Source organism: Prionailurus bengalensis, chromosome C1 (genome assembly GCF_016509475.1).
Source record: "Prionailurus bengalensis isolate Pbe53 chromosome C1, Fcat_Pben_1.1_paternal_pri, whole genome shotgun sequence".
Classification (NCBI taxonomy): Eukaryota; Metazoa; Chordata; class Mammalia; order Carnivora; family Felidae; genus Prionailurus; species Prionailurus bengalensis.
Genome location: NC_057345.1, coordinates 106,418,102 through 106,432,012, shown reverse-complemented (window position 1 = coordinate 106,432,012; position 13,911 = coordinate 106,418,102). Strand labels below are relative to the sequence as shown.

At 46.0% G+C, this 13,911-nt stretch overlaps 1 protein-coding gene and 2 long non-coding RNA genes across 3 annotated transcripts in view; 1 reads left to right on the top strand and 2 right to left on the bottom strand.

The window, feature by feature from the left end:
• Positions 1–8,220, bottom strand: part of LOC122481165 — a 20,824-nt gene extending 12,604 nt beyond the window's left edge. The window contains exons 1-2 of the long non-coding RNA XR_006296775.1: positions 8,108–8,220; positions 7,113–7,192 (exon numbers count right to left, since the gene is read on the bottom strand). This is a non-coding gene — a long non-coding RNA (uncharacterized LOC122481165). The remainder of the gene's footprint in view (positions 1–7,112; positions 7,193–8,107) is intronic.
• Positions 7,937–13,911, top strand: RFX5 (regulatory factor X5). The gene is made up of 10 exons (XM_043576295.1): positions 7,937–8,085; positions 9,010–9,138; positions 9,369–9,402; positions 9,836–9,918; positions 10,171–10,290; positions 10,498–10,617; positions 10,761–10,842; positions 11,101–11,302; positions 11,543–11,643; positions 11,789–13,911. Exons 1-10 carry the CDS (start codon positions 7,952–7,954, stop codon positions 12,788–12,790), a joined length of 2,007 nt encoding a protein of 668 aa, XP_043432230.1. The 5' UTR covers positions 7,937–7,951; the 3' UTR covers positions 12,791–13,911.
• LOC122481166 lies at positions 8,894–11,279 on the bottom strand. Its single transcript, XR_006296776.1, has 4 exons — positions 11,169–11,279; positions 10,955–11,049; positions 10,050–10,655; positions 8,894–9,589 (listed from the first exon to the last, which is right to left on the bottom strand). It is a non-coding gene; the product is annotated as an uncharacterized LOC122481166 (long non-coding RNA).

Here is a 13,911-nt window from a genome sequence, read left to right as displayed (position 1 = left end):
CTCTCTCTCTGTCAAAAATAAATAAACATTTTAAAAAAAATTAAAAATAAATAAATCAATAAACTTAAAAAAAAAAAAAAAGACCAAACATGAGTGGGGGGAGCTAAGATGGAGGTATAGTAGGAAGACCCTAGGCTTGCTTCATTCTTTGAACACGGCTACGTAACTATCAAATCATTCTGAATACCCAAGAAATCGACCTGAGGACTGAGAGAACAAACTGTACAACTAGAGGGAGAGAAAAGGCCACGTTGAGGAAGAAGGAAGCAAAGTCACCGTAAAAGACAAAATAATTCTCAGTCTGAAGCAAAACAACAACAACAACAACAACAAAATTGAACTTTTGGGCATATATCCCAGAAAACTGAAAATGTATGTTCACACAAAAATCTGCACACAGTTGTTCATAGCAGCTTTACTCGTGACAGCCAAAAACTGGAAACCATCCAAATGTCTTTCAGTGGATTAATGGTTAAACTGCTATATCCATGCCATGGACTATAATACTCAGCAATAAAAAAGGAATGAACTATTAGTACACGCAACGGTCTGGATGGATCTCAAGAGAATTATACTAAGTAAAAAAAAAAAAACAAACAATCTCAAAAGGTTATAGATATTATGATTCAATTTATATAACATTCATGAAATAACAAAAGTATAGGGGCGCCTGGGTGGCGCAGTCGGTTGAGCGTCCGACTTCAGCCAGGTCACGATCTCACGGTCTGTGAGTTCGAGCCCCACGTCGGGCTCTGGGCTGATGGCTCAGAGCCTGGAGCCTGTTTCCGATTCTGTGTCTCCCTCTCTCTCTGCCCCTCGCCCGTTCATGCTCTGTCTCTCTCTGTCCCAAAAATAAATAAACGTTGAAAAAAAAAAAAGAATTAAAAAAAAAAAAAGTATAGAACTGGAGAAAAGATTAGTGGTTTCCAGGGGTCAGGGATGGGACTGGGTGTGTGTTGGGGGGGGATGGCTATCAAAGAGTAGGATTCTTTTAGTGATGGAACTGTTGTGTATCTTGACTGTTGTGATGGTTACACAAATCTACAATGTGATAAAATCGCAGAGACCTAAATATGCATATACGTACATATAAGTGAGTGTATGTAAAACTGGTGAAACCTGAGGAAATTTGGTGAGTTGTATCAATGTCAGTCAGTTTCCTGGTTATGATATGGCACTATGGTTATGCAAAGTGCATCATCAAGGCAACTGGGTGAAGGAAGGGTACATGAGATCTCTCTCTCTCTATCTGTATTATTTCTTGCAATTATATGTGAATCTACAATTATCTCAAAAGAAAAAATAACACAGAAGTCAACATGAAGGAGCTTCCACTGGCCAAAGATGGGACAATTAGAGTTTCAAAGAGAACAATAATTGAAATAGATTGAAATACACTATGTTAAAATCCAGAAGTTCATAAAAACACACATAGGAAAACTCTAATTGGTCATGTTTGAAAGATACTAGAAAACCATCTTGTTATTCTGAAAACTGGAGAACAGAGAGAAAGAATCAAGTATTTATCTTGCTTTTCCTCAGGAATCCACCTTAGGACAACCAAATAGTTGATGAGGAAAAGATCTTTAAGGAATTTCAGCTAGTACATTAAGAAGGAATGATAGAATTTGGATAACACCAATTTGTAACTTCTAGTGACAAATGAGCCTAACCAGTGGTCACCAGTAGCTGCTAAAACCATTAAATGAAACACCAAAATGAAATGTTATAATGGATAGAGCTGACCAGCAAAACCAGAACTCACTAATCAATCTGCATCACAAAAAGAGTAATGACCAGGCATTATGTGCTACCTATGAAGTATTCTTGCCAAAACATCAAAATGAATCTGAACAAGTCTCTAGATCTCACAGTCGGTTTACAGGAAATATAGGAGACAGAAGAACAAGTTTCAAAAGCTTAAAAACATTACAAAGATGCAATTGTAAAAATGAAGAATGCGGGAAATTCTACAAAGCAAATGACTTGTTTCCTCAATGAATAAGTTGAAAGAGGGAGGGTATAGTTTAGAAAGATTTAAGAAACACATCAACCAAAACTAAATGCAACGTTTGGATCTTGTTGATACTGATTTGAACATAACAGGAAATACATTTTTGAGAAAATTAGAGAAATTTGGACACTGTTCAATGATAATAACTTATGTTTAAGTTTTTTAGGCATGATAATGGCATTGGGACTATGTTTAAAAAAAGTCCCTTTTTTTAAGTTATATTGAAGTATTTACATGAATACTAAGTTACTTACAGATGTACTGATATAATGAGCACCTCTATTAAAATGACGGGGAGCAGGTAAGTTGGAGAGTGAAGGAGGTACAGATAAAACAAGATTGACCAGATGTTGTTAATAATTCTTTTTTTTAATTTTTTTCTAACATTTATTTATTTTTGAGAGAGAGCACAAGTGGAAGAGAGGCAGAGAGAGAGGGAGACACGGAATCCAAAGCAGACTCCAGGCTCACACAGGGCTCAAGCTCACAAACCATGAGATCATGACCTGAGCCAAAGTTGAACGCTTAACCAACTGAGCCACCCAAGCGCCCCTCTTGTTAAAATTCTTAAAGTAGGGTGATAGGTATAGGTATGCAGGAGATTATATACTTCCTTCTTCTTTTGTATGTTTGAAAATTTTTCATAATAAAAACTTTTTAAAAATTCACCTGTATCCTAGATCTGTACTTCTGATCCTATATCACTAAAACAGAAACTCCAAAAAGAAGATAGTACTTCCTGTCACAGATGACCTAGTCACCAGCAGTATGTGACCCAAATCTTCCCTAATCCCTGCTGTACCCACCCTGACAGGACCTTTGTCTGTTGTACTCACAAAGATACCACCCCATGCCCCTACACCAGACTAAGGGAGCAAGAATACCAAAACTGAGCTTAGCATGTCTTGAGTCCAATGTATCATCTAGGGGCTCCTGCTAGCACCATGGTCAGCTCCACAAGTTGGTTTATGACACCATCTGGAAAGTTCTAGAGAGTTTGCTGAGCTCAAGGATATGCCCAGAAAAGCTGTAGTCCCAGGCCACCATGTCAAAGAGTATGACAGAGTTCTGGAAGGTGTCCACTCATCATTGGTCCCTTTAGACGGATTAGACCTCCTACCCATTGTAATTTGGGTAAGTCTTTCAGGACAACCTCAGGTAATTGAATTTATCTTAGTGAGGATCACCCTCCTTCTTGCATCTTCCAAAGTTGATTGCCTGGCTGCATGTTCTAAATATCTGTTCCTGGCCATTCTCTGGCACCCTACTGGGAGTCTCTTTCCTGACTTACTGATTTTTGAGGCCTAGCAAACTCTCTGCTCTAAACACTACCTGACTTAGAGGAATATGTACAACATTATGTTAAGTAAACAAATTAAGTCGCAGAGTTATATATATAAGAGAATAGTATAACCCCATTAAAAATTTTTTTAATGTTTATTTATTTTTGAGAGAGAGAGAGAGAGGGTGAGCAGGGGCAGGGCAGGGGCAGAGAGAGAGGGAGACAAAGAACTCAAAGTGGGCTCCAGGCTCCATGCTGTCAGCACAGAGTCCGACGTGGGGCTCAAACTCATGAACTGTGAGATCACGACCTGAGCTGAAGCTGGATGCTTAACCGACTGAGCCACCCAGGCGTCCCTATATTCCCCATTTTTAGGAAAAAATTGAACAAAAACCTTGGATTGGGTGGACCTGGGTTTGTAAGAACATGAAATGGGTATGGAGCATACTTACCAGAATGTGTTGTCCTAGAGGGATGAGGGTTATGTATGAAATTTCTAAGCTGTTTCTAGAACTAAGCAGGAAATATAAAGGCATAGTGCTCCAGTCATCTATCGCTGGGTAACCAACCACCCCAACACATAATGACTTAAACCAATGGCAACACTACTTTTTCTCACAAATTTGTAATTTGGACAGGTCTCTATGGGGACTCCATTCAGTGTCAGCTGGAGCAGTTTAAAGACTAGAGGCTAGAATCATCCAGTGGCTCACTCACTCCATGTCCAATGATTGATGCTGGCTGTCACCCAGGACATTGGCTGGGGTTATGAGCTACACATGGCCTTTCCATGCGGCTGCTTGGCTTCCTCACAACATGGTGGCTGGGTCCCAAGGGTGAGTGTCCCAAGAGACAGCAAAGAGGAAACTGTACCAGCTATTCTAACCTAGACTTGGAGGTCACACAGCATCACTTTCACTGCATTCCATTCACTGAGATAGTCACAAAGGCCTTCCCAGATTCAGGGAGACAGGAAATAGATTCCATCTCTCGATGGGGAAGTGGCAAGGTCCTGGAATAGTCTGTGAAACCAGCAATACTGTTGTGGCTGCATTTGGAAAATACAATCTTCCATATGTAGACACAACTATTTTAATTAATGAAACTTAGGGTGGAAAATGTTCAGCATTGGATAGCAAAACATACTACATAATTACATTAAAACAGTGTATTATTTGGGGCACCTGGGGGCTCAGTCGGTTGAGTGTCTGACTCTTGATCTCAGCTCAGGTCTTAATCTCAGGGTTGTGAGCTCAAGCCCTGCATTGGGCTTCACGCTGGGTGTGAAGCCTACTTAAAAACAAACAAACAAAAAAACCAGTGTGTTACGGGTGGAGGAATAGACAAATAGAGTCAATAGAAAAGAAGAAGGTCCAGAAACAGACCCAACTAAAAAAGGGAACTTAGCAGGCACCTGGTGGCCCAACTTGTTGAGTGTCCGACTCTTGATTTTAGCTCAGGTCATGATCCCAGTGGAGCCTGCTTGAAATTCTCTCTCTCTTCCTCTGCCCCTCTTCCCTGCTCATGCGCGCTCTCTCTCTCTCTCTCTTTCTAAGATAAAAATAAATAAATAAAATAAAAATAAACATAAAAAAAGGGAACTTAGCACCTGATAAGAGTATGAAAGGAAAGCTATAACAAGAAGGAAATGAGGGGCGCCTGGCTGGGTCAGTTGGTGGAGCACGCAACTCTTGATCTCTGGGTTGTGAGCCCTAGTCCCACATTGGGTATAGAGATTGCTGAAAAAAATTAAGTCTTTAAAAAAAAGAAGAAGAAGAAGGAAATGATAAATATTTTGAAAAGACTGTCTGTCTATTTGGAAAACAAACAAATTAAATTAGATCCTATGGAAGACATTGTCGATTGGCTCTTGAAGAAACATTCCCAAAACTCTTTTCCCTTGCTCACTGAAGGTAAGTTATATCTTTACTTTTATGGTAATAATTCTATTACTCTTACTCTTTACCACATATGTATTTATCCATAAACAATATATTATGCAGTTTTGCCTGCCATCAAATTTTGCAAATTGCATCGTACTGTATGTTCTCTTCCGTGTTATAGTTCTTTCACGGTTTCTAAAGATTCGTCCTTGTAGATGCATGTGGCTGTGGCTCATTCATTCCCACTACCCTATGACATTCCATCGTATGAATATACCACAACTTTTCACTCTACTATTGATGGACATTGGGGTTCCCAGGTTTTGCTAATGCAAACAGTGAAACTATAAATCCTACTGCCTCTGTCTTCAAGGCATGTTTGTAGGAGTAGGATTGTTGAATTATAAAATATTTCCATATTCGACATTATCAAACTCTTTCAAAATGATTACAGCAAACCACGTCCCCACCAGCAGTGGGTGAGGGCTCCTCTGGGCCCACAGCCGTGTCAGCTCTCAGCATTGGCAGACTTTGGAATTGTTGCCAGTTTAGTGGGTATGAAATGGCATCTTATCGTGGTTTTAATTTGGAATTTCTTGATTACTATAGAGAGTGAACAACTTTTCATATGTCTATGAACCATTTCTGCTTCTTTCTTGAAATTCCTGTTGATCTTCTCTGCCCATTTTTTGATTTGGCTATTTATCTTTTTATTTGTAAAAGGCCTTTATAAATTCCAGATAATAATCCTTTGTCAGTTATATGTCTTGAAAGTATCTTCTCCCAACGTGTGGCTTGATTTTATATACTTTTCATAGTGGTTTTAAAAATAAATTTAAGTTTTTAATATTAATGTATCTAAATTTATCCATCTTTTCTTTTATGGTTTGCTTTCACAGTACCTATCGGCTAGAGTTGCTATGAGATAAAGTGGCAACATCTGGGAGGCCCTTAGAGGAATCCTCGGCACATATTAAACTCTATATAAGTTCTTGCTATTACTGTGGTGATGCTTACCAGATAATTTTTATTGTTACTTCTCAGGGCAAGGTACATCATACCTCATTCAGCTTTATATCCCTAGCCCTTAGCGCAATGCCTGGCATAAATGAATACCTGCCTTTTTCCCCCATCTCAAGTCTCTCCCCCTACACAACCTCACCTTCTACAGTGCTGTCAAAATAATCTCCTTTACAGAGCTATGATACTTTTTCTCTCTTTCCTGAAATTTCCATTTATTCCCCACCACCTGCGAATTCCTAAGCTGGCATAATTTATCCCAAACTCTTTTTCCAATCAAGTGCTCTATATTTCCCTTCATACCAAACTGTGGTGTTTGGGGGTACCTTTCCATCAGTCTATATCCATATTTGTACATGAATATCTACGAATATGTATCTACACGGCCTAGGACAGTGTTCAAGAGAATGGGCTCTGAAGGCAGACTGCTTGCCTTTGGATTCTGATTCCAGCACTTAACTACATATGTAACTGTGGACAAGTCCCTTCACTTCTCCAAATCCCAGTTTCTTTGCCTGGAAAACGGAGGCGGTAAGTACCTTCCTCAAAGAGCTGCCAGGAGCATTAAATGAGGTGTTTAGCATTTGGTATGGTGTCTAGCACACAGTAAACATCAGACACATTTTTGCTGTTATTAGAAAACCGTCTTGCCACTATATCCTTATTCCCCCAAACTGCAATTCCCTGGGTTCTCCCAGTACCCACAGAAGCTAGTAGTAGATAAATGGAGGCTAAAAAGGGCAAAGGTGACAAGATCAGGCATCATTGCTGTCCTCCTTACAAAAGTACACTGATGATGAGACTAGAGAATGTATTAGAAGTCAGGACTCCAAATACAGTTTTAGGTGTAACGTATCTGTTGTGCCAAACAAAATACATCCATTCAAAAAATCGTTAACCTGCAGTCCCTTACCTTTGAAACTAGATGCAAAACTTAGTCCTCACGTGCATTTTTCATAGCAGAGGGTCCACTGCTTTCATTTGACTCGCGATCTAAACAAAGCCGTAACCGAAAGGTTAACAACCCATGGCCTATTCAGCACAATGTTCTCTTCAAGAGTTCATGTGGGCATCCAGCACCCCCTGGGGGTGTCAGCCAAAATTCCAGTGTTCACCGAGTGCAGAACTACAGGTATGCAAATACATTAGCAACTCTTCGGAAGGAAATAAAATACCCACGGGAAACCAAGAAACGCTTGGCATTTTAACTTAATGTGGTACAGCTGCTGAGATTTTGAGGCCTCCATCAGAGAGCAACGTGAGCCCGTGTTTGCAGATTTGCTGTGAATGCCTGTAGGCTGTGTTGAGGGCGGGGGTCGGAGGGTGGGGTGTTCAACTTATTTTTCATCAAAAGGAGGTGGTGTGAACTTTCAGCGAACCTCCATCACTACTACCCATAATTTTCCAGTTATTTTATCAGCCACTGATTCTTTTCTTCCAGTTGCTCTGACAACCGAAGGCAAAACTGAAACCCTGCAGACGAGGGCAAAGGAAAAGAAAGCTCCAAAGGGAGCCCAGCGCCCGGCCTTTCGTCCTGCGGTCCCTTTAAGAGAAGAACCTCTCGGGACCAGCAGTCCCAACCGACCCCAGTTTTAACCGAAACCTAACCCGGACTTCCCCCTCTTCACTCAAATAAGACCAACTTTGGATTTTCCCTCCCCTATTGACCAATCAGAATCTGTTACCAGGCAGACTTTAGCTGCCGCCCGTGCGAGCCCGGCGCCTTCTGTCTCCGGGTGGCCGCAACGACCAATGAGAGAACAGGCCGCGCGAGTCTCTAGGCAGATCGGGACTGCTCCAGCCACTCAGAAAAAAGAAAATAAAGCAACGCACGAGCCCGCTGGGCCAGGACCGTGGGGCTGGGCTGGAGTGAAGGTGGCTACGAGGTAGTTTCTCTTTCTCCCTTACCTTTATTGTTGCTTGTGTTGGAAGGCGACTGTTCAAAGGTAGGGAGGGGGCAGTATGAGTTGGGAGGAGAGCAGAAAAAGATTGTGGCCGTATTTTCAACAGCTCCTTCGCCCATGTGCACGTGCCCCGAATCCGGGACCCCGTTCCCCCAACCGGGTTTCCTACGCCCAGCCCAGGAGTTCGCCCCCCTGAAGCCTCCCACCTTGCAGCAACGCGGGATTGAATGCAGGGGGAAGGGAGGGAGGTGGGGGTGCGCCTCAGGATGGGAGGTTGAGGGAGATGACGTAGGGACCGGCGACGTGGGGAGGGGGAGCCGCGGGGGAAGCCGTGGCGAGATTAAGTAATGAGAACTTGGGCCCAGTTTTTTCCAAGCCTGCAAGGGCAGAGTATGTTCGTATCCTTTCTGACCTCCCAGGAAAATTCAGGCGTGAGGAGAATCGGAGAACTTTGTTTTGTGGTGGTTCTTGTTTTTGGTTTTTTAAGGGGGTGAGGGCGGGACGGGGCCAGAGGCAGAAATGGACATTTCTAACGTGGATTCCCAACCCGCCTATCTCTTCCTGTACAGTTTTCCACACTCAGGAGACTGCAGGAAGCGGGGGGGGGGGGGGGGGGGGGGGGGGGGGGGGGGGGGGGGGGGGGGGGGGGGGGGGGGGGGGGCGGGGGGAGATAGAATGGAGGTGGCAGAGATCTCTTTGGGTATATATGGGCCTGGAGAAGTAATGGGATCATTTCTAATTTGGGGAGAAGGCAAGTGGTGAGAAAAAAAGACCACTGAGGACATTCAGAGGCTTTCTGTTTCTCTGTGTTTCTGGGTAGGGAGACAAGGAGCGCCTGGGGAGCGGCGGGGTGGCTCCAGGGGAAGGGAGGTTGAATCTTCCTGTCGTGTCTCCTCTCAACTCTAGCCCTCATGCCGGGATGGCAGAAGATGAACCCGACGCTAAGAGCCCCAAGACTGGGGGACGGCCCCCCTCAGGTAGTGCTGAGGCGGGAGAACCCACCACCCTTCTTCAGAGGCTCCGAGGTACCATTTCGTAAGTACTCCTCACCACCTCCAAGTCTTGCTCCAGAACCGTAGCACTTCACTTCCTCTGTAGATGAACTGCCTCTCCCTGAGCAAGTGCCTGTGAGCACTGGGGGATTCTCCATCATGGTAGCCGTTGCTGAGCACCTGCCAGGCCTCTCAGCCCTCTTCCTCTCCCTAACAGTAAGACACCAGGGAAAATCTTGTGTGTGACCTCCAGCTTTCTCCTCTCCTCCACAGCAAGGCCGTGCAGAACAAAGTCGAGGGGATCCTGGTGAGTGTTTTCGGGAAGAGGGCAGTAGAGAGATGGAGTTGGTGCAGCAGGGAGGAGGAGGAAGAGGGTATGCCTAAGTGAAAGGTTTCTGTGGGACAAGCAGTGTTGTCTTCCCCGTCAGAAGATAATTGGCTTTGCAACTTGCTGCCAGTTTGACCTTGAGCATCTTAGTTCATCTCTCTGTGACCTGTGGTATAGACACTCAGTAGGAATAAAATCAAAGCCGATCCCCTCCACTCCCCTCTCACCATGGTAGCTCACCTAGGTGCCTCTCAGATAGAGTGAGAACCCAGCGCCAGATCATTTCTAAGGTCCTTTTTCACTCTGACAGTCTCTAAGGCAGCCCAATTTTGGGGGAAGGATCAGAAGATCCTACCTTGGGTCCTTCTTGGCCTTATTTTTTTTCCCTTGCCTCTGTTCCTCCCAACCTCAGCAAGATGTACAGAAATTCTCAGACAACGACAAGCTGTATCTCTACCTTCAGCTCCCCTCAGGACCCAGTACTGGAGACAAAAGGTAAGTTTGGTGCTACAATTGAAGGCGTCAGAGGTTCTGGTTCTTAAAGGAAGGCTCACTGAGATGGGGCTGGGTGACTAGGAATACTCATAACCGCTTGATAAAGAAGGAAATGTGCTGTCCTGGTTTACCTGGAAAAGGTGGATTCCGGGCCGAGTGATTTGGTCCATCACTGCTGAAGTGGTAGTCTGTTGAGAACCACAGCAACTATTAGGATCTTAGTAAGGTGTGTCCCTTTTACTTCTCTTGCAGCTCAGAGCCAAGTACACTTAGCAATGAGGAGTACATGTATGCCTATCGATGGATCCGCAACCATCTAGAAGAGCATACTGACACCTGTTTGCCAAAGCAAAGTGTTTATGATGCCTATCGGTGGGTGAATGGGGGGCTGGGGTGTGGGTTGGTGGGCTAGGACTACTCCCTCCCTCCTGGAGAGCTCCCTGCCTTGATAGAGCCCCACTGACTTGTTAAGGGGTTTCTCATACTTGATGCCAGGGACCCTCCGAATCTACCCATGATTCAGATACTCACTGGTGTCTAAGTATCTTCCCTCTTTGCCCCCTCCCCCCACTTACTCAGGAAGTACTGTGAGAGTCTTGCCTGTTGCCGCCCACTCAGCACCGCCAACTTTGGCAAAATCATCAGAGAGATCTTCCCTGACATCAAGGCCCGAAGGCTTGGTGGCCGAGGCCAGTCCAAGTATCCTTGAGTGGAGAGGTTGGGGCTGGAGGATGGACCTGGGGAGGAAAACTTAGGGTGTGGAGGGCCAGGAGTAGAAACAGCCTAACCTTCCCACGGGGCTTGGAGATCCCCGTTGTTGGCTGCTCTTTAACTTGTCTCAGATATTGCTACAGTGGCATACGAAGGAAGACCTTGGTGTCTATGCCACCCTTACCTGGACTTGACCTGAAGGGCTCTGAGAGTGTAAGTAACAAACAACCCTCTGATTGCATTCTTCTCTCCGAAGTGGAGGGTGACACAGCCTAGGTCATTCTGCATATAGTTTCTGGGTGTATAGGATATTCCCTTTACCTACCCGATGGCTCAGGCAGACGGTGAAGAGAATTTGTGGGTTCCTGTGGCGAGTTACTCCCATTTGCAGTCTGGTCTTGCTGTGGTTGACACTGGTGTCTGAGAGGGGCCAAGGTGGGGTGTGATTGGGCATGTCCTTCCCCACTGCAGCCAGAAATGGGCCCAGAAGTAACCCCAGCACCCCGGGACGAACTGGTTGAGGCAGCCTGCGCTCTGACCTGTGACTGGGCAGAACGAATCCTGAAACGATCCTTCAGTTCCATCGTTGAAGTCGCCCGCTTCCTCCTGCAGCAGCACCTCATCTCTGCCCGGTCTGCCCCTGCCCACGTACTCAAGGCAGTGGGGCTCGCTGGTGGGTGGACCATCATCTCTCAAGTCCTGAGAAACTCTCTGCCACTTTCAACTTCATAGGCCCTCCCACCTGCTAGGGTAGAGACACCTTGCATTTGCTTTCTATTTCTAGTGGCCCTTATAGGACATTAGGTCATGCCTTAGACCGCCTTCTTCCTCCTTCTCCACCAGTCAGAGTTGCCTCACTTGTCCATTGTTTCCTCCTCGCCCTCGCCTTACTACCTTTCCTGCACCTCCACAGACGACGATGAACATGCCCCTCGGGAGCGGTCCTCTAAATCCAAGAATGGTGTCGAGAGCCTAGAGGGTGGAGCCCACAAGAAACCAGAGAGACCAGCCCAGGTAAGGAAGTTGATGCCCCTGACCTTGCTGCCCTGGGCTGGGGGCTTTTGGTATCCCTTTCCCCATATTTTCTCACCCTTCTATGCCTGTGTTGACTCCAGTGTCCAGTCTTCCCACTTAACTGTGTCCTCTCTTTACCTTTTAGCCACCTAAGGAGCCGGAACCCCGGGCTGGGGCTGGCCCTCCTGCACGTGGAGAGCGGAAGAAGAGTGTAGTGGAGAGCCCAGCCCCAGCAGCCAGTAACCCACAGGTTAATGCCCTGGTGGCCCGGCTGCCTCTGCTCCTTCCCCGGGCCCCTCGCTCACTTATTCCACCACTCCAAGTCTCTCCCCCCATCCTGGCCCCCAAGCTTTCTTCAGGTCCTCTGAAAGTGGCTCTGCCCAGTAGGGCTGGGGGACCCCAGGCAGCTGTGCCCATCATTAACATGATCTTACCAGCTGTTCCTGCTTTGCCTGGACCCGGGCCTGGGCCTGGGCCTGGGCCTGGGCCTGGGCCTGGGCAAGCCCTACCTGGGGTGCTCGCTCAGCCACGAGGCACAGAGAACAGGGAGGTAGGCATAGGTGGTGACCCAGGACCCCATGACAAAGGTGTCAAGAGATCAGCAGAAGTACCTGTGAGTGAGGCCATTGGGCAGGATCCACCAGCTAAAGCAGCAAAGCAGGATATAGAGGATACAGGAAGTGATGCCAAAAGAAAACGGGGGCGCCCTCGAAAAAAATCAGGTGGAAGTAGGGAAAGGAACTCTACCCCTGACAAGTCAGCAGCTGCCGTGGACTCTGCCCAGCCCTGCCGGTTACCACGGGAGACATGGGCCTCTGCAGGGGAGAGCAACTCTGCCAGAGGGTCAGGGAGACCAGGGCCAGTGGGAGGGGCTGAGAAGGGGATGGTGCTTGCCCGGGATCAGGAAGATGGTGTTGTTTCCAGAGGAGGAAAGGGCCCCAGTTCCCGGCATGCCAAAGAAGCAGAAGATAAAATTCCTCTGGTCACCTCAAAAGTGAGTGTCATCAAGGGCAGTAGAAGCCAAAAGGAGGCTCTTCCAAAGGGAGAGGTAGACACCGCAGCACAGGGTAATAAAGACTTAAAAGGGCACGTGCTTCAGAATTCCTTATCCCATGAAGGGAAAGACCCCCAAGCAACACCCCCTTGATAGGTACGTGGGGAAAAGTGTTTATATTCACATTAACTCTACCTGCCTAGTAGAGGCCCTTCTCTGCACTTGCTTCTCATTTGGCTCTTCTTTTCCTAAGGCAGTTCATTCTCCTGTAGAGACTGCTGAGGCCCCCTTGTCTTACACAGTGTCTGGCTCCTGCCTCTGATGTTTCCAGCTCAATACCCTTGGCTTTAGAGTCCTTGATAAATGTAGTGACTGTCTTACCTGGATCTCTGCTATCCTGTGGGAGGATAGGGATGGAGTAAGTATGATGAATGTATCGGCTAGGAATCTTTCGGTTTTAAATCAAAGAAAACCTTACAAACTGGCTTAAAAATTAAGACTTCCTGGCTCACGTAACTGTGAAGTCCAGAGGTAGTACTGGCTCCAGGGAGAGCTGATGCAGTGGCTCAACCCGTTTCTAAATACCTGATCTCCCCCCCCTGCTGCTGCCTTCTATAGGATCGTTTTAAACCTGGGCCACTTCATGGCTGCCAGCACTCCTGGGATTACACGTTTTCTCATTTATATCCAACCTGAAAAGGGAACATCTTTGTGCCAGGAATCTTAGCAGAAGCATCAAGATTGACTCTGATTAAGCCATCCTGGGTCACATGCCCACCCCTAACCAATCACTGTGGCCAGAAGGATGGTATATGCTAATTTGTTCATTCTACATCGGGGAAAGCCTGGGATCAGCCTCCTTAGAATCACAAAGGTCTCCAAACGGGCAGTTCCTGGGGAGGCAGCTGACGCGGGCCACACTATAAAGTACATGTGGTTTTAGCTTGCTAGGTTGGGATCGGCTACACCTGTTTCCTTTTTCCCCTCCCTGTCTTGCATTTTCCTTACTGCAGCTATAATAATAGCCTCTTTCCTCTGGTAGGCTCAGAAGGAATGAGAGGGAAGTCCCTCTCCTTTAAGGACTCTCTTTGGTCTCATTTAGATGATACTTCCTACATTTCAGAGATGGAGATCCTTCCCTTTCCTGTTTCTGAATGTTTTTTCCTCATTCTGCTTCCCTACTCATTCTGCTTTCCCGACCCTACTGCCAGCTTTCACCAAGTGGAGTGAAAGATGAACTTCTTAGCCATTTTATTAAATCCATTCTGTATCCA